Raw genomic sequence first — 26594 nt, 5'->3', positions numbered from 1 at the left:
CATATTTTATGTAATTTTGAAACTGTGTTTAAAAACCGTATAAATGTAACCTTCCCATTCTGTATAGTGTAAGCTAAACTGAAGTGCACAATACAGCTGTTAAAAAGCCAGCAACATTACTGATATGTGAATGTGCATATTTTCTGTCACAGGGAGAATACGTAAACTCTAAAATGGCCGCGCCCAGGGTGTGAGAATACCTTCTAAAATGGCAGCGCCCAGGGTGTGAGAATACCTAAACTCTAAATGGCAGTGCTCAGGGTGTGAGAATACCTAAGATCTAAAATGGCAGGGCCCAGGGTGTGAGAATACCTCAATTCTAAAATGGCAGCACTCAGGGTGTGAGAATACCTAAACTCTAAAATGGCAGCGCCCAGGGTGTGAGAATACCTAAGGGTGTAAGAATACCTAAACTCTAAAATGGCAGCGCCCAGGGTGTGAGAATACCTAAACTCTAAAATGGCAGCGCCCAGGGTGTGAGAATACCTAAGGGTGTAAGAATACCTAAACTCTAAAATGGCAGCACCCAGGGTGTGAGAATACCTTACCTCTAAAATGGCAGCGCCCTGAGTGTGAGAATACGTAAGGGTGTGAGAATACCTAACCTCTAAAATGGAAACGCCCAGGGTGTGAGAATACCTAACCTCTAAAATGGCAACACCCAGGGTATGAGAATACCTAAGGGTGTGAGAATACCTAAACTCTAAAATGGCAGTGCCCAGGGTGTGAGAATACCTAACCTCTAAAATGGCAGCGCCCTGGGTGTGAGAATACGTAAGGGTGTGAGAATACCTATCCTCTAAAATGGCAGAGCCCTGGGTGTGAGAATACGTAAGGGTGTGAGAATACCTAACTTTTAAAATGGAAGCGCCCAGGGTGTGAGAATACCTAAACTCTAAAATGGCAGCGCCCAGAGTGTGAGAATACCTAACCTCTAAAATGGAAGTGCCCAGGGTGTGAGAATACCTAAGGGTGTGAGAATACCTAAGATCTAAAATGGCAGCGCCCAGGGTGTGAGAATACCTAAGAGTGTGAGAATACCTAACCTCTAAAATGGCAGAGCCCAGAATTAAGATGCAGAGCATCATCAACCAGCACCTGTAAGAGGTTAAAGTAGGAGAAAAGCTTTGAAGAGAGCTGTAGAAATGTGAGGAAAAAATAGCGAGGTAATAACCATTATGTTGTAGTTGTGACCAGCTTTCATTATGTACACAGTAAATGTAATGCATGGCCCAAAAAAAATTAAGTTTAATTGACCATAACATTTTTACCAATCTGTAGTTTAAAAAACAACAACTTTGTAATGTGCTTCCATCTTTTATTCTGCATGCTTTTCCTTTCATTTAACTCAGAAAATTAGGACCATTCTGCAGTTTATACATGAGTTTTTGATTAAAGATGTTAAAGGTACAATCTAGCAAAAAAGAAACTTTCACGATTCAGATAGGGCATGTCATTTTTAAACAACTTTCCAATTTACTTATATCATTAAATTTGCTTTGGTTTTCTTGGTATTCTTTGTTTAAAGCTAAACCTAGGTAGGCTCGTACGCTAATTTCTAAGCACTTGAAGGCTGCCTCTTATCTCAGTGCATTTTGACAGTTTTTCACAGCTAGACAGGGCTAGTTTGTGTGTGCCATATAGATAACATTGTGCTCACTCCCATGGAGTCAGCACTGATTGGCTAAAATGCACGTCTGTCAAAAGAACTGAGATAAGGGGCAGTTTGCAAAGGCTTAGATACAAGGTAATCACAGAGGTAAAAAGTGTATTATAATAACAGTGTTGGTTATGCAGAACTGAGGAATGGGTAATAAAGGGATTATTTATCTTTTTAAACAATAACATTTCTGGAGTAGACTGTCCCTTTAACTAAGTTTTTCAAAGATTTGTATAAAAAGCATAAAAATGAAATATGAACTCAAAAAAACTATTAAATATTCTACGTTTTCCATCTGGGCAACACAGGGTGCACACATGGATCCAATCTGCTCTTCCAAATGTTTGATGCATTACTAAAGAGAACATGCCCTGAAGCTTTTCAGAAATTATTCACAATATAACTATCAATACCAGGTCCAAATGAAAGTTTTATAATTAAAAATATAAAATACTTTTTTTTTAAGAATCTGATTACAGTGACATTCAAAACATCTGATGTGCTTAAAGGGACATAAAAGTGTAATCACTTTAGAACATTATTGCACTATTTCTTGCATATACACTAACTATGTGTTTCACTGTTTATCCCCCCTGCAAATGGGTTAAACACATAGTTAAAGTCAGCTTTAGAGCAGCAGTGCTACAGGGACCTTGCTGAACACATCTGGTGAGCCAATAACAAGAAACATATGTGCTCAGCCACCAATTACCAGCTAGCTCCCAATAGTGCATACCTAGGTATGTTTGTCAAGAAATAATAGTAAAGTTGCTTCACAAACTATTTCTAAGATTTGTAGCCAAAGAAGAGTTTGAGCTGGAATGTCACTTTAAAATATTAATTGCAATTCAATACTTAAAAAAAGTCTTATCACATGGTGAGTTGGATTTTTTTTTTTTTTAATGTTAAGAAAAACAAAACACTACTTTCAAAACTGTTGCAATAAACAATAAATAAATTAATTAACCTATTGCTATTCTGTAAACTTACCATCTCCAAGTTTGGATGTATTAATTTCAGAATCATCTTTGGTTCCACTCTGCGAATCTAAATAAGTAGCAGGTACCCAGCCCTGCTCCTCTGCTGTGCTGACGAACCACCAACCTACATTATGCAGAAAAAAAAGTTATTATTAACGTGTGAACGATCAGTGACCAATCTAAGCACATCTAATTATCAGTTAAAGGGACAGTAAAGTCACGATTCAGATACAGCATGCAGTTTTAAACCACTTTCCAATTGACTTCTGTTATCAAATTTGCTTAGTTCTCTTGGTACGTGTCTAGTACTCTATGGCCAGGTGGCGAAACTACAGGGGGTGCAGAGATCGCAATTCCCCAAGGGTGGGGGCCCAGCTTCAAAAAAAAAAGAAAAAAAAAAAGTTTTTTTTTATTTTAAACAATAAAAAACGTTGACCTGCCACTGCCTGCACTGATATCATGTGAGTGTGACATGATGCTTCACTAGTGTCTCTGACTACAGGGGTTAGTGTTTCTGTTTTACCCATTGGTGTTTATGTGTATGTGTGTATGTATGTATGTGACTGTGTGTGTATTTATGCATGTATGTGTGTGTGTATTTATGCATGTATGTGTGTGTGTATGTATGTATGTATGTGACTGTGTGTATTTATGCATGTATATATGTGTGTGTGTGTGTGTATGTATGTATGTGACTGTATGTGTATTTATGCATGTGTGTGTATGTATGTATGTGACTGTGTGTGTTTTTATGCATGTATGTGTGTGTGTATGTTTGTGGAACCAGCAAATTACAGACCTTGTTACTACAGCATGGGGGGCGGGGGGTAAACAGTGTCACTATACAGTACCACTATATACAGTACGGGGGGGCTGGACCATGTCACAGCCTGTGGTCACTTTATAAAGTACTGGGGCGGGTAGGGTCAGGCCAGCCATCTCACTGGCAGATTACAGACTGTGTCACTAACTCACTATATACAGTACTGGTGGGTTAAACAGTGTCACTATATACAGTAATAGGGGGTCAGACCATCTCACAGACTGTGGGCACAGGATACCTCCTTTTGCAGACATGTAATCTGATTCATATTTTTTTCTGTGTTAAATGTAAGAACAAAAAAACAAAAAACAAAAAAAGATGTATCAAATTAACTTTTTTTTTTTTTTTGGGGACGACGACGACACCCTTCTTAGATTCTTACACCTGGGCCCTGTGGTTTCTAGTTACGCCTCTGTCTATGGCAGCAGTGTTTTGCAACATTATTTATAGCTTTGTATATTACTAAAGACACGTGCACACTTTTTACTCCAAACAGTTGTGGCGCTATTGAGAGCAACACGCTGACTGTAGTAAAAAGGACAATCATCCAGGACACAGAAGGAGCAAAAGGCCCTTTATACAATGCATCAATGAAACTGACCCCAGTGAGTGCAATACGTTGGGGGACTTGGCATTAATGTCTTTATGTTCAGCACATGCAGTGTTATTTTGTGTTTGTTTTTCTTGCAGATACTCAAGTCCAAGTTGATTTATTGGACATTTAGGACCCCTGCAGAACAGCTGCATTGTGCATTGTGTGACCGGGATTCCTAAATTTGGGACTACATACTGTTGATAGTTCTGTAACACTTGTATCCTAAACATATCTATACTTTTTATATAATAAAATCACTTCATTTGATTATTTGGGGCTTTTAACATTTAAATTAGTTGAGAAAAAGATCTGCAAGGGGGGCTGGTGTTACAGAGTATAAGGGGAGCAGAAACATAACAAGTTAGGAAGCGGCCATAGGAGAATAAAGTTTGATGTCCTTAAAATGGCCATTATAGTGAAAACATACATACTCTCATCTGTTAGAGCATGCAATGGCATGTGTTTAACTCCTGCAAAGAGGTTAAACACATAGGTAAAATAACTCTCCAGAACTGCTGAGATCTAGTGATCCCAAGTGGAAACTGCAGATAAATTCCTTATTTTAGCAGATTTATAATGGAAATCTGAATTCTAAAAATGTAGCATTATATTGTGAAATGAAGAGATCCTGTAAAGGACGGTGATGCAATGTTGGTAGTGGCGCTTGCATGCAGTGTTTGGGGGGGGGGGAGTGTTTAAAGGGGACACAGAAGTCAAAATTAAACTTTTATGATTCAAACAGAGTACACAATATTTTTTTTTATCCAATTTACTTATATTACTAGGTTTACCTCTTTCTCTTAGTTGAAACTATGGGGCCTATCTATCAAGCTCCGAATGGAGCTTGACGGCCCCTGTTTCTGGCGAGCCTGCAGGCTCGCCAGAAACAGCAGTTATGAAGCAGCGGTCACAAAGACTGCTGCTCCATAACCCTGTCCGCCTGCTCTGAGCAGGCGGACAGGAATCGCCACAATTCAACCTGATCAAGTACGATCGGGTTGATTGACACCCCCTGCTGGCGGCCGATTGGCCGCGAGTCTGCAGGGGGCGGTGTTGCACCAGCAGCTCTTGTGAGCTGCTGGTGCAATGTTAAATGTGGTGAGCGTATTACTCTCCGCATTTAGCGAGGTCTTGCGGACCTGATCCGCACTGTCGGATCAGGTCTGCAAGACCTTTAATAAACAGGGGCCTTTGTCTCTTTTCATGAGTTTACACTAACTTAGGATCAGGAGCATTTGCGTGCTTTGAGCACTATGTGATTGCAGCAAGGTGTGTCAATGTTATACAAGCAGCCTGTAGAGGGAGCTTTAGCTACAGCAGGTAGCGCTGAATAACATCAGGGAACACCCATAGAGCAGCCATCACTTCCTATTACTGCATTCAATGCTTGGATGTTTCCTATTAAAATATAGATACACTCAGTTTGTGTTCAGTATTGGGTATTAAAGGGACAGTCTAGTCCAAAACAAACTTTCATTATTCAGATAGGGCATGCAATTTTAATCAATTTTCCACTTTACTTCTATCACCAATTTTGCTTTGTTCTCTTGGTATTCTTAGTTGAAAGCTAAATCTAGGCGCAGGGCCGCCACTAGAAATTTTGGGGCCCCTGACTTAACCATTGATCAGGGCCCCCCCCCCTTTGACATGTGCAATTTTTGACCAAGTGACTAAAACGTATATGCACTTTATTCTTAAGTGTCTATTTAAACTTGGAAATGTTGTAAAGGTAGTAACATACACTGAAACATACACACACACTCACACATAAGGATTCACATACCGACACTCTAGCAAACACGCAAAGAAACTCAGACACAGACACCCAAACAGACACTTAGCACTTGTTTACATTGACCTGACAAGTAATGAGGTAAACTACAGTTTTGTAAAAAAAGGAGATTTAGAAAACAAAATATGGAGTTCTGATTATCTTTTTGTAAAGGAAGATGCCAGCTAAATGATGACAACAGCATGCAGTGGCTGAAAGGAAGGGCCCTGAACTGCCTAAACAATAATTTAAAGGTTAAATGGTAGATTGGTGACTTCCGGAAAGGTCTCATTAGTCTCAAAGTCTGTAGAAAGATGTGAATAATCAGTAGTAAGGTCAAAATGTCCTAAAAAGGAACAGAAAATGGACACACACCCACACAAACTCAAACTTGCACATACACCCAAGGAAACACCAACAGAGACAGCCTCAGAAAACACAGAAAGACATACACACACACACACACACAGAGACACCCACAGAAAACACAGAAAGACATACACACACCCTCACAGAGACACCCACAGAAAATACACACCGTCTCAGAGACATACACAGAAAACACAGACATACATACATACACACACACACAGACACACACCCTCACAGAGACATCCACAAAAAACACAGACATACACACCCACCCTCACAGAGGCATCCAGAGAAAATACACAAAGACAAACACACGCCCACCCTCACAGAGACACCCATAGAAAAAGCTCAAAGACATATGCACACACCCTCACAGACATCCACAGAAAATGCACAAATACATACACACCCACACTCACAGAGATACCAACAGAAAAAAATACATACACACTCATAGAGACACAAACCAAAGCACAAAGACATAAACACAGACACCCACAGAAACACTCACAGGAGGAAACATTTCTGCACCTTGCATCCCCTAAATCAACAGTGTGTGACATGCATGATAAAAAAAATGCAGAAATTAAGAGATCACTTTTTAAAGAATCATATTTGTAAATGTGCAATCAAAAATAATTCTGTGAATTCAAAATTGTACAATAATGATCTGGGTAGATGGCTAGATGAAGAAAATTACTTTAAAATGTTGACATATGTTTGTTTCATATTTTCCCCATTTTCCCCAACCAAGAGCACCACTTCAAATATAGCGTTCAAATGTTCCCATATGTCAGCTGTACTTGTGGATTTTGAAAATGCTGTACTCTATATGGTCTTGGTGGAACCATAAGCTGTGGTACTCATACTATTAGATCTGGTTAAATGCAGGATTTAAGCTTGTTGGTATGCATTTCAAAATTAAGTCAGCTGTAGAGTAAACTGAACAGTTTTAAGTTAACCTGTCTCATTTCCAAAACTGAGCAATCTAAGTCTGAGAGTATAACATGTTATGCAGATGTAAAAATCTGAGATAAAATGCCTCCTTGTATCTGGAAAGTCCTTGCATAAAGGGGCAGTAAACTGGAATGTAATATATATCATTTGTGTATTGAGGAGGAAGCATTTCTGCATGGTTTTAAATATAGAATTTCTACAGCATTGTCAAATAATCATAAATACACTGCTGCTAAAAAAAAATGTGTTTTTATGAACCCCTGGCCCCACCATACAACTACTACCACACTAAAGTTACAATCTTAAATTGCACAAAGAAATAAAAAACATTTGCTAAGTAATTCCTACCTCCTCTGCAAATGAATGTGATCAGCCGTTCTGACTCAGGCACACACTCTACAAACAAAGTGCCAAGTCTGTCTCACACTGTGCATAGCGGTTTAGTGCTCCTCTCAAATGCTAATACTTTACTCCTTGTAATAACATTTCCCATGCTCAATTAGTACTCTGCTGTAGTACCCACTGGTGGCTGCCAAAATTTAATTTTTTTTTTTATTTTTTTTTTATTTTTTTTTAGTTCTTGCCTCATGGGGCCCCCCTAGCCCATTGGGCCCCTGACAGGAGTCACTCCTGTCACCCCCTGATGGCGGCCCTGTCTAGGCGTTTCATATGCCAATTCCTAAGCCCTAGAAGGCCACCTCTTGGCTCAGGGCATTTTAACAGTTTTTCACCACTAGAGGGTGTTAGTTCGTGTGTTTCATATAGATAACACTGTGCTCACGCATGTGGAGTTCCTATGAGCCAGCGCTGATTGGCTACAATGCAAGTCTGTCAAAATAACTAAAATAAGGGGGCAGTTTGCAGAGGCTTAGATACAAGATAATCACAGAGGTAAAAAGTGTATTAATATAACTGTGTTGGTTGTGCAAAACTAGGGAATGGGTAATAAAGGGATTATCTGTCTTTTAAAACAATAAATATTTTGGTGTAGACTGTCCCTTTAAATAGTGCTTCTAGCTATACAGCTGCCCTATTCACTAGCTTAGTTTGCCATAGAGTAAATTAATTTACAGGACAGCTCCATCTACAGGTTGCTTGTATAACATACTACATACATGCTACATACATGCTCTACATGAATCAGGAAATTTTAAAAGGGACATTCCGATCAAAATTTAAATGCACATAGATAAATTATATATTTGAATAGAAACATATTTGCAATATACATGTATTGGTAAAAATGCTTCTAGTAAAAGTTATCACTGTTTAAGTGTTAACATTTTTCTCTGCACAAGCTTGTGAACAATAGCTGTATATTCTCAGTCAGTGCACCAGCAGTTTAAATATTGCAGATGCTCAAAGGGCCAGTGGGGCTTGAATCATGTCAGCAATTAACAAATTGAGTCATTACCAGATGGTAAAATCACCTTAAGATCTCTGAACAAGTGCTGTGTTTAAGATGCTGGTGCACGGTACATACTTGAATACACTTTTGAAACAGCTATAGCTTTTATTGGAAGCATTTTGGCTAATACATGTATATTACAAAAAGGCTTCTATTCAAAACTGAAATGCATCCATGTGGATTTAAATTATGGCAAAAATGTCCCTTTAATTTTGATTTCCATATTTCTTTAAGTTGTTATTTTCCAATAAGAGACAGTTCAATCAAAGAATGTCAAAGAACTTTAACTATAGCAATAATTTATGTTTATGTCTATTTAATTATACTGTAAAGAATATATTTCTACATTTATGTACCATTCAAGCAAGAACTTTACTAGCCCAAAACAAAGGAATATTCTAATGCCAGAAGATGTCTCATTTCAGTAAATCTCCATCTGTATCTGCAATCTCTGCCACACATAAAAGGATTTGTTACTGAATCCAAAACCATTTGGAAAGATTGCTTGTTGCTGCACACAAGCCAAGGCTCAGTTATTCAAAACAGATCTTTATTGTTCACTCCTATTTTTAACCATCAAACTATTAACATGCAGCTTAACATCCATGTATAATTATGGCTAGAAAACAAATAGGACACAGGCTGAGATCAGCTGATTCTGTATTAACAGCATTTTCATGATTCTAATTTACAAGTATCCGTGTTATTTACAAATCTACCATAGACATCCTGTTTCCATGAGGAGTAATCAGAGCTGCAATGCTACAACTAACTAACTTTAAAGGGACATGAAAACATAATTTTTTATTTCATGATTGAGATAAAGCATGAAATTTTAAACAACTTTCTAATTCTTTTATCACGTTTACTTTGTTCTCTTGGTATCCTTTATTGAAAAGCAGGACGGTAAGCTCAGGAAAGTAAATGGTAGCAGTTTAGCATGAATGTTATCCATTTGCAAGACCAATAGATGGCAGCACTATTTCATGTCATGTAGTGCTATAGATGCCTACCTAGGTATCTCTTCAAAAAAGAACAACCTGGGAACAAAGCAAATTTGATAATCAAAGTAAATTGGAAGCATTTTTAAAATTGTATGATTTGTCTAAGTCACAAAAGAACATTTTTGGGTATCCTATTCCTTTAACTAATGCTCTCTACAATATAACATTTTCCCAGTACTCTTAAGAAAATCAAAAGGCAAATGGCTAGATTACAAGTGGAGCACAGGGTGTGTTATCTATTGCACGTCCTTGAGTTAAGAATATTGCACAATCTGGTATTATAAGCAGATGTTTAAATATACTGACTAAACTATCTTAACGTTGCCAAAACCTATATTTTTAATAGATAACACTGGGATTGCTATTAGTGTGCTCACTGCTCTTGTATTTCAAGTGGTAAGTAAAGTGCTGCTCTCCAGCGCATTGCACAATACGCTGTAATATGTAGGACTTTTTAAGACCCGAAGTAAGCCATTGTGTTCTCCCCAGGACCTTTTTTAGAGGGTACACCACCCGGCTGACTTTACTGACCACTCGGTTAAATGTTAGCCAATATTAAGTTAAAAGGAGCTAATATTAAAAATATTACATTTTTATTGCATAAATGATAATTAAATACATTTATGTTAAATTATGCAATAAATGTGTGCTTTGGATAGCAGAAAATGATATAAATATTAGAAAATATTACACTGGCCACACCCGGCTATTTCATAATGTCACCTGGCTATTTCATAATGTCACCCGGCTATATCATAATGCCACCTGGCTATTTCATAATGTCACCTGGCTATTTCATAATGTCACCCGGCTATATCATAATGTCACCCGGCTATTTCATAATGTCACCTGGCTATTTCATAATGTCCCCCGGCTATTTCATAATGTCACCTGGCTATTTCATAATGTCACCCGGCTATTTCATAATGTCACCTGGCTATTTCATAATGTCTCCCGGCTATTTCATAATGTCACCTGGCTATTTCATAATGTCACCCGGCTATTTCATAATGTCACCTGGCTATTTCATAATGTCTCCCGGCTATTTCATAATGTCACCTGGCTATTTCATGTCTCCCGGCTATTTCATAATGTCACCTGGCTATTTCATAATATCACCTGGCTATTTCATAATGTCTCCCAGCTATTTCATAATGTCACCTGGCTATTTCATAATGTCACCCGGCTATTTCATAATGTCACCTGGCTATTTCATAATGCCACCCGGCTATTTCATAATGCCACCTGGCTGGCAACATCTTCTGTGGAGAACACTTAATAGTATAGCACTGAACTAAATGAGGTACGACGCTACTTGCACACTATCGGTTTAGCTCACCCTCTGCTTGGCGCTCCCTTGGTTTAGCGCTTGAGCAATATCCAACATGAATTTTATTGAGCTTCCCCATAAAAGTCTTTTATGTGAGGAATTTAGAGCACTCTTCCTATCTGACATGAAGGCATTAGCTTGTCCTGAGGAAAATTGCCTGGCATTTCGGGGCTGGACTGACCTTACTTGACAGGATCAGACTGATATACTTCAGGAAAGTCTTCTTCTGTGAAAAGCACAATTGGGATAAAACAGGCTGCTCCTGGGTGGTAAATCGCCATAGAACTAGCTGATGAGCTGTTGTTCGTTCCTGGTATCTCTTTAACTTATACATAGATCTTTGGTCATATTGGGAGGTATAATGTAATATACAGTGCTGTTCAAAATACTGCAAAATACCTCCATGGTTGAAACATTAATCTTTTAGATAAGATAATCAAATGATTTATCTACAAAAAACACCATAGACTTTAATGTAAATATTAAGATTGTGAGCACCCCCATATTAACCCAAGTGAACCCCATATTTTTAAGCAATACGTTTTATCTCTGACAACTGCTAATGTGCTAACAATATGAAGATGTGCACTGAACACAACTAGAAGCATTTGCTTTCAATGTATCAGGACAGATAAATATTAGATCATTCCTCTGGGGACAACATTAGCTCAGCTTTCATTCCAAGATTGCTACATGGGTGATATGAGAATCAAGAAATAAAACAAAATTGCAGCCTCACAAGTAGCAATAAATAGTTTCTTGTAAACATGTAGATAATATTGCTAATGTCCCAATATCTTTTAACAATATTATTGTTATTGTCATACAATAAAAATTAGTGTTTTACTTATTTCTTAAAGGAACAGGAAACCCCAGCATTTTCTTTCATGATTTAGATAGAACATACAATTTTAAAAAACTTCCCAATTGACTTCATTCTCTTGTTATCCTTTGCTGAGGGAACAACATTGCACTTCTGCCAGCTAGCCAAACACATCTAGTTAGCCAATCACAAGAGACAAATGTGTGCAGGCACTAATTAGCAGCAGCTCCCACTATGGTAGGAAATGTGCGTATTTATTTTCAACAAGGGATACCAAGAGAACGAAGCACATTTGAAAATAGAAGTGAATTTAAAAGTGTCTTAAAATTGCATGCGCTATCTGAATCATGCAAGTTTAAATTTTGACTTTCCTATCCAGTTAAAGGGACACTGAACCCAATTTTTTTCTTTTGTGATTCAGATAGAGCATGCAATTTTAAGCAACTTTCTAATTTACTCCTATTGTCAATTTTTCTTCGTTCTCTTGCTATCTTTATTTAAAAAAAAAGCCATCTAAGCTTTTTTGGGTTAAGAACTCTGGACAGCACTTTTTGATTGTTGGATGAATTTTTTCCACCTATCAGCAAGGACAAACCAGGTTGTTCTCCAAAAATGGGCCGGCATCTAAACTTACATTCTTGCATTTCAAATAAAGATACCAAGAGAATAAAGAAAATTTGATAATAGGAGTAAATTAGAAAGTTGCTTAAAATTGCATGCTCTATCTGAATCACGAAAGAAAAAATTTGGGTTCAGTGTCCCTTTAAGTTTAAAATTTACCAGCAACAATACAGCCTGCAAGTGCTGAATAGGAGGATCAGTTTTATATTGTCTAGAGTTTCAACAAAAGAAGGAAAGAAATAAAAGATGGCAGACTGGTTGCACTTTAAAATTAAGCGACAGCCTATCTATACTAGAGTATTAATTAATATGTCTGTATTTGCAAATGAATGAAAATACCTGGAAGATAATATGTGGCTGATTAATAATATAACAAAAAAAATTCTGCCATGGCTCCAAGGAGGTTTATTGAAAAATCTGGTTATGTGAAACTGAGTTCCTAATTAGCCGCATAGACAAGCAAGAGAAAAGTTTATTAAAAACAAGTTTCCATAGTAACTGAGAGCAGAGACGTACCCTGTACAATTCCATCCACAGACTATCCATATTATTTATTATTCCACTGTATATAAAACGTGTCTCCAAAAGTGAGACTGGCCAGACCTGGAAAGAATGTCGCAAGTTTGCAGAAAACAGTCCCTTGTCAAGGGAAAATAATATCTAAACCAACCTAGTCAGACGTTTACAAAAGTAGACACTAGAATTGAATATGTTTCTTCTTTACAGGCTAGAAATAATATGCAAAATAAGGTCAATTTACCAAACTACAATTTGTAACCAGTGACAGATAACAACACTTCAGAATTTGTTAATTATAAACAAAAAGAAGGTAAATAATCAAGCTAATACAAATACAAGCCGGCATGGACTTTTAAAGGGACAAGATTTTTCTATTGTGATTCTGACAGACCATACCATTTTAAAAAGTTCTAAGTTACCTCTATTAGCAAAAGTACTTCGTTCTCATAGTATTTTTTGTTAAAGAGATACCTAGGTAGGTATTGGGCACATTTGCGGAGCAGTACATGACAGTAAACACTGCTGCCTCCTAGTGCTCTTGCAAATGTATAATATAGTTAAAACACTGATACCATATATTGCTCCGGTCCTGAGCCATGAAAGAAATTATGTCCTTTAAGAATACTCTGATTCAGGAATTAAAAACAGTTGTCTTCAGAGGTTCAGTGTTCAGCTTTACTGAAAATTATATTTAGCAGTGGTTAGACTGAGCAATCAGCTACTTACTCCACCCTCAGTGTGGCTGCCCTGTGGTCTGTGGTGTGCTCATACACGATACACCCGGCAGTTAGCTTACAGCAGTGATAGGCTACTATTAGCCCTCAAAGGGTCTGAATTCTCAATAGGGATTACATATAACTCATAACTCAGGTGTGTCCATTCTTACAGAGAAAGCGAACTACCTGGCTGCTGTGCTGAGGACAAATCAAGTCAACCCAGTCCACTCCTTTCCCTCCTCCTATAAGCAGCCAAAGGTGATGTCACATTACAAAGCATACAGTGTGGTGATTAGACACAGCAGCTGCCAAAGGACATAGGACTGCAGGGACAAAGCATTTCTATTCCACGTTGTCATATAGCTGATATAAAGGAGACTGCAGGGGCTGTCATCTGATCTGATTGCATTTATAGCCTTATTGCTTCCATAATGGGGGCTGCAGGGAGAATGTATTGGATCTGAGAGCTCATTTAAATATATAGTTCACAATGAAGGGCCTGAATGGACTTTTCATCTTTTACAAGTGTTTAAATGGGACTATAGCTTGCATGAAAAGGTCTGAAGCAGACTATGCCTCTGATCTGAGGGCTTATGTGACCATTTAGCTGACTTAAGAGGGCTTCAGGGACCATGTAGCTAATGTAGATATGTGGGTTCACATGGACATATAGGGGCCGATTTATCAATGTCTGGCTACTTGTGCAATGCCGCCCCTTGCATATTAGCGGCAAATCGGCTGCTAGCAGGGGGTGGCAATCAACCAGATTGTACATGATTGGGCGGATTGATATCCGCAGCCTCAGAGGAGGCGTACGGGTTAAGGAGCAGCTGTCTTAAGACCGCTGCTTCTTAACTCTTATTTCTGGCAGCGGAAACAGCTGCATATAGAAGCATTCGGGGGTTAGTAAATCGGCCCCATAGGCTTAGTTTCTATTGAGGTGGTAAAGTTCAGAAACTGACGGTAACATACAATTTATCCATAGACTTTAATGGAGATACATGTTTTTAGCACCAGTTTCCACAATTTAGCACATCAATAAAAACTAGGCCACAGTTAGCATGAAGGCAGCTCCAGAGACCATGTATCCAATCAGAGTGTTCACAGGGGCATGTAATAGGCAAGGAGAGAACAAAAGGAACTATTCATCTCACTAGAGGGTAGCTAGCATGAGGGGCTATTAAAAAATACTTTTTGGGGGATAAATGAAAACAGTTTTTTTCTTAAAAAGGGCCATAATACCCAAATGTTTAAACACTTGAAAGTGATGCAGCATAGCTGTAAAAAGCTGACTAGAAAATATCTCCTGAACATCTCTATGTAAAAAAGAAAGATATTTTACCTCAAAAGTTCCTCAGTAGCCACCTCCCATTGTAAAGGATTTCTAAGCAGCATTTTAGTGTGTCTGTCCCGGGACAACTGAAAGGATGAGCTTCGTGCACTCTCATATTATTTCACCAATCAGGTAAAGGAAGCTTACTATGAAATCTCATGAGAGTTAAGTCAAATCTCATGAGATCACAGTAAGAGTTCATGACCTCAGCACTGTTGATGCTGATTGGCTGCTGTTCATTTCTTCATTTTTTTTTTATTTTTACCTGCAGCTGGGAGCAGGTGAAGTATAACTTTTTACACAGAACTTACTCTGCTGAGCTGAAGAGATTGTGAGGTAAAATATCTTCCTTTTTTACATAGAGATGCTCAGGTGATATTGTCCTGTCATCTTTTTACAGTTATACTGCATTAGTTTCAAGTGATTTAGCATATGAGTATTATGTCCCTTTAAACTAATAAGTAGGATTAAAACTCAGCATTGTAACTTATGTGTATAAACCAAAAAAACTGTTCCTTTCAACACAGTAATAGCCGATCTGTATTATATTGTAAAATGAGAATTGTGGGTGTTTTATTACGGTTTAACCTGTTATCCCATGTGATTAATATACTATGTGGCGCCTTATTTTTTATGTCTTTCCTGCACTGGTCTGATGATCTGCAGAATTTGTAAAAGAAGAACGGCTTATAGCTTGTTTAAAGAAAGCATCTGTTTTATTCATTTTTTTTATTTATTTATTTATTTTTGCACAGGAGTGGAAAATGTCACTATAGTTTGCCTGTTGACTACATATGCACACACTTCCTATTATTTTTATGTAATTTGCATCATAACAAAATGTTACATTTGATTTTATTCCTCTTTTTTGGATGAACCTATCACATAACAAATTGCTGTAAAACGAAAAATTATTATTATAGTTTTGCCACTCCTAAAAAGATATTACACAACTCGTCCCCACAATGTTTGTCTTTAAACTGTATCTGTTATCTACAAATGCTGCAAACTAAACAACTGGTTTAAAGGGACACTGAACCCAAATTTTTCCTTTTGTGATTCAGATAGAGCATGGAATTTTAAGCAACTTTCTAATTTACTCCTATTATCCAATTTTCTTCATTCTCTTGGTATCTTTATTTGAAATGCAAGAATGTATGTTTAGATGCCGGCCCATTTTTGGTGAAAAAAATCTGGGTTGTCCTTGCTGATTGGTGGATAAATTCATCCACCAATAAAAAAGTGCTGTCCAGAGTACTGAACCAAAAAACCCCAGCTTCTTTTTCAAATAAAGATAGCAAGAGAACGAAGAAAATTTGATAATAGGAGTAAATTAGAAAGTTGCTTAAAATTACATGCTCTATCTGAATCACAAAAGAAAAAAATTGGGTTCAGTGTCCCTTTAAGTAATTTGCAGTCTTTTTAAAAAACCTCAGTCACAGGTTTTGCTTTTTGGATTATCTTGGGAGCGTGGGACAAAACACAGTTTTACACAAAATAAAAAGGTGTCCCTTTAAATGTATTATAGTATAGATATAAAAAAAAAATGAAAACCATAATGATCTCTTGTTGAGTTCTGCTATCAGCTCACTACGGATAAGAACAGCTGACTTCTGGCGTTTTATAACCAAGCCCCATAGCAGAGTAGATTCTTATGTTTTCTCTCATTGTCAGCTGAGGTTTTATTGAAATGCAATGACGTAAGTAGCTTACAATTCAGTGTGCTGCTCGGAGAGCTGGCCCATGTTAGGCAAATGATGAAATAATTCTGATTTATAACAGGCTGCTGTTCCTTTAGACAAAAGCTGAACATACAGTACAGAACTTTACTGGTATATCCAGTACCACTTTAATCAAGCACTTGGTAGTGATACAATTGCTAAAAGAATTAATTGGAAACAAATTTCTTTGTAATATGTTTATATAGAAAGGATAAATTTCCAAGCAGGAATTGTCAGTTTTTATTGTACTTTTATAATCATCCAGCATAATTGCCTGTTATTAAAATAACAAAAGAAGGGCATTTACTTTTGCACATCACTGTCTTCTACATACTCTTTTCTTATATCTTTTTCTCTCTGATTAATCTGTTTCTCATTCTTTTTCTATCTTTGTCTCTGTGGTCTTTGGGTGTTGCCATTCTGGCAAGGGTATCATTCTCCCTACCCCCTGTCATATTTAACCCTGTATCCTCCTCCCTTTTCACAGCTGTGAAATGGCATGTCCTATTCTTGAACCATTTATGCATTTTCACTCATTGCATTTAAACTTCAGTTTCAGTGCTTTTTTGCAAATCACCCACTCAAATCATGTTTTTTTTAAGCAAATACTTCTTTAAAATAAGTGGTCTCATATTCCTCTATGTATTATGTGTGTGTGTGGGGGGCAATCAAAGTACCACATACCACTAGGATTTTGTTCCACATGTATAGATCATGTAATCACTGTTGCCATAGTGACCACCTGACACCACCTGGGCACATGACCCATCACACTTGCCCCATTTTAGAGCTTAAAGGGACATTGAACCCAAAAAAATTTATTTTGTGATTCAGATAGCGCATGCAATTTTAAGCAACTTTCTAATTTACTCCTATTATCAATTTTTCTTTGTTCACTTGCTATCTTTATTTGAAAAAGAAGGCATCTAAGCTTATTTTTTGGTTCAGTACTCTGGACAGCACTTTTGTTATGGGTGGATGAATTTATAGACCAATTAGCAAGAACAACCCAGGTTGTTTACCAAAATGGGCCTTCATCTAAACTTACATTCTTACATTTCAGATAAAGATGCCAAGAGAATGAAGAAAATGTGATAATAGGAGTAAATTAAAATGTTGCTTAAAATTTCATGCTCTATCTGAATCACGGAAAAAAAAATTGGGTTTAGTGTCCCTTTAAATAGGGGTGCTAAAATCCATTTACGTGCAAAGACAAAGTTAACCCTATTTTTCATATGAGTTGTATTTTGTGTGTGTTGTGTATACCGGTACGAATCTCCAAATCAGGAATAACAAAAACATAATTTATGTAAGAACTTACCTGATAAATTCATTTCTTTCATATTAGCAAGAGTCCATGAGCTAGTGACGTATGGGATATACATTCCTACCAGGAGGGGCAAAGTTTCCCAAACCTCAAAATGCCTACAAATACACCCCTCACCACACCCACAATTCAGTTTAACGAATAGCCAAGAAGTGGGGTGATAAGAAAGGAGCGAAAGCATCAAAATAAGGAATTGTAATAATTGTGCTTTATACAAAAAAATCATAACCACCACAAAAAAGGGTGGGCCTCATGGACTCTTGCTAATATGAAAGAAATGAATTTATCAGGTAAGTTGTTACATAAATTATCTTTTCTTTCATGTAATTAGCAAGAGTCCATGAGCTAGTGACGTATGGGATAATAAATACCCAAGATGTGGAACTTCCACGCAAGAGTCACTAGAGAGGGAGGGATAAAATAAAGACAGCCAATTCCGCTGAAAAAATAATCCACAACCCAAAACAAAAGTTTTAATCTTAATAATGAAAAAAAAACTGAAATTATAAGCAGAAGAATCAAACTGAAACAGCTGCCTGAAGTACTTTTCTACCAAAAACTGCTTCAGAAGAAGAAAACACATCAAAATGGTAGAATTTAGTAAAAGTATGCAAAGAAGACCAAGTTGCTGCTTTGCAAATCTGATCAGCAGAAGCTTCATTCCTAAACGCCCAGAAAGTAGAAACTGACCTAGTAGAATGAGCCGTAATTCTTTGAGGCGGGGATTTACCCGACTCCACATAAGCATGATGAATCAAAGACTTTAACCAAGACGCCAAAGAAATGGCGGAGGCCTTCTGACCTTTTCTGGACCCAGAAAAGATAACAAATAGACTATTTCAAAGCTCTTACCACATCCAAAGAATGTAAAGATCTCTCCTTTGAATTTGTAGGATTAGGACACAATGAAGGAACAACAATTTCTCTACTAATGTTGCTAGAATACACAACCTTAGGCAAAAATTTAAATGAAGTCCGCAACACTGCCTTATCCTGATGAAAAATCAGAAAAGGAGATTCACAAGAAAGAGCAGATAACTCAGAAACTCTTCTAGCAGAAGAGATGGCCAAAAGGAACAGAACTTTCCAAGAAAGTAATTTAACGTCCAGAGAATGCATAGGTTCAAACGGAGGGGCTTGTAAAGCCCTCAGAACCAAATTAAGACTCCAAGGAGGAGAGATTGATTTAATGACAGGTTTGATACGAACCAAAGCCTGTACAAAACAATGAATATCAGGAAGATTAGCAATCTTTCTGTGAAAAAGAACAGAAAGAGCAGAGATTTGTCCTTTCAAGGAACTTGCAGACAAACCTTTATCCAAACCATCCTGAAGAAACTGTAAAATTCTAGGAATTCTAAAAGAATGCCAGGAGAATTTATGAGAAGAACACCAAGAAATGTAAGTCTTCCAGACTCGATAATAAATCTTCCTAGACACAGATTTACGAGCCTGTAACATAGTATTAATTACTGAGTCAGAGAAATCTCTATGACTAAGAATCAAGCGTTCAATTTCCATACCTTCAAATTTAATGATTTGAGATCCTGATGGAAAAAAGGGCCTTGAGATAGAAGGTCTGGTCTTAACGGAAGAGTCCAAGGTTGGCAACTGGCCATCCGAATGAGATCCGCATAACAAAACCTGTGAGGCCATGCTGGAGCCACCAAAAGAACAAACGAACGTTCCATTAGAATTTTGGAAATCACTTTTGGAAGAAGAACTAGAGGCGGAAAGATATAGGCAGGATGATAATTCCAAGGAAGCGACAACGCGTCCACTGCCTCCGCCCGAGGATCCCTGGATCTGGACAGATACCTGGGAAGTTTCTTGTTTAGATGAGAGGCCATCAGATCTATTTCTGGAAGTCCCCAGATTTGAACAATCTGAAGAAATACCTCTGGGTGAAGGGACCATTCGCCCGAATGTAACGTTTGGCGACTGAGATAATCCGCTTCCCAATTGTCTACACCTGGGATGTGAACCGCAGAGATTAGACAGGAACTGGATTCCGCCCATACAAGTATCCGAGATACTTCTTTCATAGCGAGGACTGTGAGTCCCACCCTGATGATTGACATATGCCACGGTTGTGACATTGTCTGTCTGAAAACAGATAAACGATTCTCTCTTCAGAAGAGGCCAGAACTGAAGAGCTCTGAAAATCGCACAGAGTTCTAAAATGTTGATTGGTAATCTCGCCTCCTGAGATTCCCAAACCCCCTGCGCTGTCAGAGATCCCCATACAGCTCCCCAACCTGACAGACTCGCATCTGTTGAGATCACAGTCCAGGTTGGACGAACGAAAGAAGCCCCTTGGACTAAACGATGGTGATCTATCCACCACGTCAGAGAGTGTCGTACATTGGGATTTAAGGATATTAATTGTGAAATCTTTGTATAATCCCTGCACCATTGGTTCAGCATACAAAGCTGAAGAGGTCACATGTGAAAACGAGCAAAGGGGATCGCGTCCGATGCAGCAGTCATGAGACCTAGAATTTCCATGCATAAAGCTACCGAAGGGAATGATTGCGACTGAAGGTTTCGACAGGCTGAAACCAATTTCAGACGTCTCTTTTCTGTTAGAGACAAGGTCATGGACACTGAATCTATTTGAAAACCCAAAAAGGTTACCTTTGTCTGAGGAATCAACGAACTCTTTGGTAAATTGATCCTCCAACCATGTCTTTGAAGAAACGACACAAGTTGATTTGTATGAGATTCTGCAGAATGTGAAGACTGAGCAAGTACCAAGATATCGTCCAAATAAGGAAATACCGCAATACCCTGTTCTCTGATTACAGAGAGAAGGGCACCGAGAACCTTTGAAAAGATCCTTGGAGCTGTTGCTAGGCCAAACGGAAGGGCCACAAACTGGTAATGCTTGTCTAGAAAAGAGAATCTCAGAAACTGAAAGTGATCTGGATGAATCGGAATATGAAGATATGCATCCTGTAAATCTATTGTGGACATATAATGCCCTTGCTGAACAAAAGGCAGAATAGTCCTTATAGTTACCATTTTGAAAGTTGGTATCCTTACATAACGATTCAATATCTTTAAATCCAGAACTGGTCTGAAGGAATTCTCCTTCTTTGGTACAATGAATAGATTTGAGTAAAACCCCAGACCCTGTTCCAGAACTGGAACTGGCACAATTACTCCAGCCAACTCGAGATCTGAAACACATTTCAGAAATGCCTGAGCCTTCACTGGGTTTATTGGAATACGAGAGAGAAAAAATCTCCTTGCAGGCGGCCTTACCTTGAAACCTATTCTGTACCCTTGTGAAACAATGCTCTGAATCCAAAGACTGTGAATCGAATTGATCCAAATGTCTTTGAAAAATCGTAACCTGCCCCCTACCAGCTGTGCTGGAATGAGGGCCGCACCTTCATGTGGACTTGGGAGCTGGTTTTGACTTTCTAAAAGGCTTGGATTTATTCCAGATTGGAGAAGGTTTCCAAACAGAAACCGTTCCTTTAGGGGAAGGGTCAGGCTTCTGTTCCTTATTCTGACGAAAGGAACGAAAACGATTAGCAGCCCTATATTTACCTTTAGATTTTTTGTCCTGAGGCAAAAAAAGTTCCTTTCCCCCCGGTAACAGTTGAAATAATAGAATCCAACTGGGAACCAAATAATTTATTACCTTGGAAGGAAAGAGAAAGCAAAGTTGACTTAGAAGACATATCAGCATTCCAAGTTTTAAGCCATAAAGCTCTTCTAGCTAAAATAGCTAAAGACATATACCTGACATCAACTCTAATGATATCAAAGATGGCATCACAAATAAAGTTATTAGCATGTTGAAGAAGTTTAACAATGCTATGAGAATTATGGTCTGATACTTGTTGTGCTAAAGCCTCCAACCAAAAAGTGGAAGCGGCAGCAACATCAGCCAAAAGAAATAGCAGGCCTAAGAAGATTACCTGAACATAAATAAGCTTTCCTTAGAAAGGATTCAATCTTCCTATCTAAAGGATCCTTAAAGGAAGTACTATCTGCTGTAGGAATAGTAGTACGTTTAGCAAGAGTAGAGATAGCCCCATCAATTTTAGGGATTTTGTCCCAAAACGCTAATCTGTCAGATGGCACAGGGTACAGTTTCTTAAACCTTTGAGAAGGAGTAAATGAAGTACCCAGATTATTCCATTCCCTAGAAATTACTTCAGAAATTGCATCAGGGACAGTAAAAACTTCTGGAATAACTATAGGAGGTTTAAAAACTGAATTTAAACGCTTAGGAGATTTAGTATCAAGAGGACTAGAATCCTCCATTTCTAAAGCGATTAAAACTTCTTTAAGTAAAGAGCGAATAAATTCCATTTTAAATAAATATGAAGATTTATCAGTGTCAATATCTGAGACAGAATCCTCTGAACCAGAAATATCCTCATCAGAAACAGACTAATCAGAATGATGACGGTCATTTAAAAATTCATCTGAAAAATGAGAAGTTTTAAAAGACCTTTTACATTTACTGGAAGGAGGAATAACAGACATAGCCTTCCTAATAGATTTAGAAACAAATTCTTTTATATTAACAGGAACATCCTGAGTATTAGATGTTGAAGGAACAACAACAGGTAAAGGTATATTACTAATGGAAATACTATCTGCATTAGCAAGCTTATCATGACATTCATCACAAACTACAGCCGGAGGAACAGTTACCACAAGTTTACAGCAAATGCACTTAACTTTGGTAGAACCAGCATCAGGCAGCGTCTTTCCAGAAGTAGATTCTGATCCAGGGTCAATGTGAGACATCTTGCAATATGTAAAAGAAAAAACAACATATAAAGCAAAATATATCAAATTCCTTAAATGACAGTTTCAGGAATGGGAAAAAATGCCAATGAACAAGCCTCTAGCAACCAGAAGCAATGAAGAATGAGACTGAAATAATGTGAAAAAAAGGTGGAGACAAGAATGACGCCCACATTTTTTAGCGCCAAAAAAGACGCCCACATTATTGGCGCCTAAAATTTTTGGCGCCAAGAATGACGCTACATCCGGTGACGCCGACATTTTTGGCGCAAAACGTCAAAAAAATTACGCAAACACAAACAACTTCCGGCGTCAAGTTTGACGCCGGAAATGACAAAAAGAATTTTTTGCGCCAAAAATGTCCGCGCCAAGAATGACGCAATAAATTTAAGCATTTTCAGCCCCCGCGAGCCTAACAGCCCACAGGGAAAAAAGTCAATTGAAACAATTTTTTAAGGTAAGAAAAAAATTGATTATTCATATGCATTATCCCAAATAATGAAACTGACTGTCTGAAATAAGGAATATTGATCATCCTGAATCATGGCAAATATAAGTTTAAAGACATATATTTAGAACTTTATAAATAAAGTGCCCAACCATAGCTTAGAGTGTCACAGAAAATAAGACTTACTTACCCCAGGACACTCATCTACATAAAGTAGATAGCCAAACCAGTACTGAAACGAGAATCAGTAGAGGTAATGGTACATAAGAGTATATTGTCGATCTGAAAAGGGAGGTAAGAGATGAATCTCTACGACCGATAACAGAGAACCTATGAAATAGATCCCGTAGAAGGAGACCATTGAATTCAAATAGGCAATACTCTCTTCACATCCCTCTGACATTCACTGCACACTGAGAGGAAAACCGGACTCCAGCCTGCTGCGAAGCGCATATCAACGTAGAATCTAGCACAAACTTACTTCACCACCTCCACGGGAGGCAAAGTTTGTAAAACTGAATTGTGGGTGTGGTGAGGGGTGTATTTGTAGGCATTTTGAGGTTTAGGAAACTTTGCCCCTCCTGGTAGGAATGTATATCTCATACGTCACTAGCTCATGGACTCTTGCTAATTACATGAAAGAAATACAAACTTATTCTAAAATTTGTAATTAACATTTTTTTAAATAAAATGATAAAAAATTACTTATTTTCCCGCCTTTAAGTCACAATCTTCTCTACCTGTGTCTGGTTTCTTTTTGTGTTCTAAGATGCCAATAGAAGTCTGTATTTATTCAAAACAAAAAATATTACCTTTCTGATTACATTACTATACTATCTTTCTAATGGTACCATCTATACAAAAGTATTAAAAATGATTTCATATTTAAGGTTGAATGTATAAGCTGTATTATGAGATGTAAATATTGCCTAAATGGCATACGATATTGTTCTTTACAATTGGTTCCATCCTGTCTCCAAACTATTCTGAAATCCAAACAAAGCAGTTTGGGGATAAAGTTTTTTTACCTGTAATATTATTATGGACTAGCCCTCTTATACAGTAAATATATTTGATTGGTGCCATTTTTAATGTAATCAACAACCGATGACCCAGTAGCAGGCATACCAGGACACCAGGAGATTTCCTGGTGGGCTGGAGCAGATGGGGCTTCCCAGCTACAATTTGGTGGTGAGGTGATGCATGTAATGTATATACCATGCATATACAATTCAGTAGCCCTCCTTTGAATGGTTTCTATTGTCTAGTCAATTCACAATATGAGACAGAGTGACACACTGTTTTGATTGTCTTCTACAGATCCCACTATGGATAACTATTTCACATTGTGAAAGGGAATCATGAATGGAATTGGGTTGTATATATATATCTATATAACAACAATCTAGTATTTATTATTTTATTTTTTTTACAAACTAATATAAATTTAATTCTGGGGAATAAAACATATTGGGTAATCCTCGAGATAAATGAGGCGTGTGCACTCTACGGACAATAGAAAATAGGGCTGGTGATTACATTTTTCCAGGGATGTATTTTATTCCCAGTCGGGCCCTGGGGCCTACTCAGCAGAGGGCCCTGGTGCAAAAAAAAAACAAGTTGCCCTCCCCCCAAAGGTAACTCAGTAGTAAACAATAGTAATATTATACATATAGCTCTGTATAATAATTTTGAGTAGAAAGATTGATATAGATAGATAGATAGACCCGCATCCTGTACAAATAAAAAGGCTCCTCTCCATTAGGATTGTACAAATTCTGCATATGCTTATTTATATACTGGCTGCAAAGGACCCCCAGCACTTGCAATGACTGCTTATAAAGTACATTTACAGTGTGTTGTATTTCCGTGTCTACAATTAATTCAGATAGAGCATGCAATTTTAAGCACCTTTCTAATTTACTCCTATTATCAATGTTCTTCGTTCTCTTGCTATCTTTATTTGAAAAGAAGGTATCTAAGCTTTTTTTTTTGGTTCAGGACTCTGGACAGCACTTTTTTATTGGTGGATGAATTTATCCACCAATCAGCAAGAACAAGGTTGTTCACCAAAAATAGGCCGGCATCTAAACTTACATTCTTGCATTTCAAATAAAGATACCAAGAGAAAGAAGAACATTTGATAATAGGAGTATATTAGAAAGTTGCTTAAAATTTCATGCTCTATCTGAATCACAAAAGAAAAAATTTGGGTTCAGTGTCCCTTTAACTATGTTAAAAAATTGTTCCATATGTTTTAATTTTAAGACAGATATCTGTTTTAGATTTGTAAGTGTTCCTAGCTTTTCTAAGGTAAGACTGATCAGTCATGTGGTTTCTACTGGCAGTGGTCACGTCACAGGAAGGGCCAGGAGTAATGTTCTATAGAGCAGTGATTTTTAACCTTTTTCTTGCCGTGGCACACTTTTTTACATTAAAAAATCCTGTGGCACACCACCATCCCAAAAAATTTAAAAAAACAGAATTTATGTTTACCTGATAAATTTCTTTCTCCAACGGTGTGTCCGGTCCACGGCGTCATCCTTACTTGTGGGATATTCTCTTCCCCAACAGGAAATGGCAAAGAGCCCAGCAAAGCTGGTCACATGATCCCTCCTAGGCTCCGCCTACCCCAGTCATTCGACCGACGTTAAGGAGGAATATTTGCATAGGAGAAACCATATGGTACCGTGGTGACTGTAGTTAAAGAAAATAAAATATCAGACCTGATTAAAAAAACCAGGGCGGGCCGTGGACCGGACACACCGTTGGAGAAAGAAATTTATCAGGTAAACATAAATTCTGTTTTCTCCAACATAGGTGTGTCCGGTCCACGGCGTCATCCTTACTTGTGGGAACCAATACCAAAGCTTTAGGACACGGATGAAGGGAGGGAGCAAATCAGGTCACCTAAATGGAAGGCACCACGGCTTGCAAAACCTTTCTCCCAAAAATAGCCTCAGAAGAAGCAAAAGTATCAAACTTGTAAAATTTGGTAAAAGTGTGCAGTGAAGACCAAGTCGCTGCCCTACATATCTGATCAACAGAAGCCTCGTTCTTGAAGGCCCATGTGGAAGCCACAGCCCTAGTGGAATGAGCTGTGATTCTTTCGGGAGGCTGCCGTCCGGCAGTCTCGTAAGCCAATCTGATGATGCTTTTAATCCAAAAAGAGAGAGAGGTAGAAGTTGCTTTTTGACCTCTCCTTTTACCTGAATAAACAACAAACAAGGAAGATGTTTGTCTAAAATCCTTTGTAGCATCTAAATAGAATTTTAGAGCGCGAACAACATCCAAATTGTGCAACAAACGTTCCTTCTTTGAAACTGGTTTTGGACACAGAGAAGGTACGATAATCTCCTGGTTAATGTTTTTGTTAGAAACAACTTTTGGAAGAAAACCAGGTTTAGTACGTA

At 37.9% G+C, this 26594-nt stretch overlaps 1 protein-coding gene across 4 annotated transcripts in view; it reads right to left on the bottom strand.

Annotated features, from left to right (window-relative positions):
- The window catches only part of SH3PXD2A (SH3 and PX domains 2A), a 754429-nt gene that overhangs the window by 81330 nt on the left and 646505 nt on the right, over positions 1–26594 (bottom strand). For all 4 annotated transcript variants that reach the window (XM_053692438.1, XM_053692436.1, XM_053692437.1 and 1 more), the window contains one exon: positions 2651–2764. In XM_053692438.1, the coding sequence (XP_053548413.1) occupies positions 2651–2764 (114 nt within the window). The remainder of the gene's footprint in view (positions 1–2650; positions 2765–26594) is intronic.

The sequence above is a fragment of the Bombina bombina genome, chromosome 9, assembly GCF_027579735.1.
Source record: "Bombina bombina isolate aBomBom1 chromosome 9, aBomBom1.pri, whole genome shotgun sequence".
Taxonomy (NCBI): Eukaryota; Metazoa; Chordata; class Amphibia; order Anura; family Bombinatoridae; genus Bombina; species Bombina bombina.
Note: the sequence above shows the minus strand (reverse complement) of the source record. Positions and strands in the feature narration are given on the sequence as shown.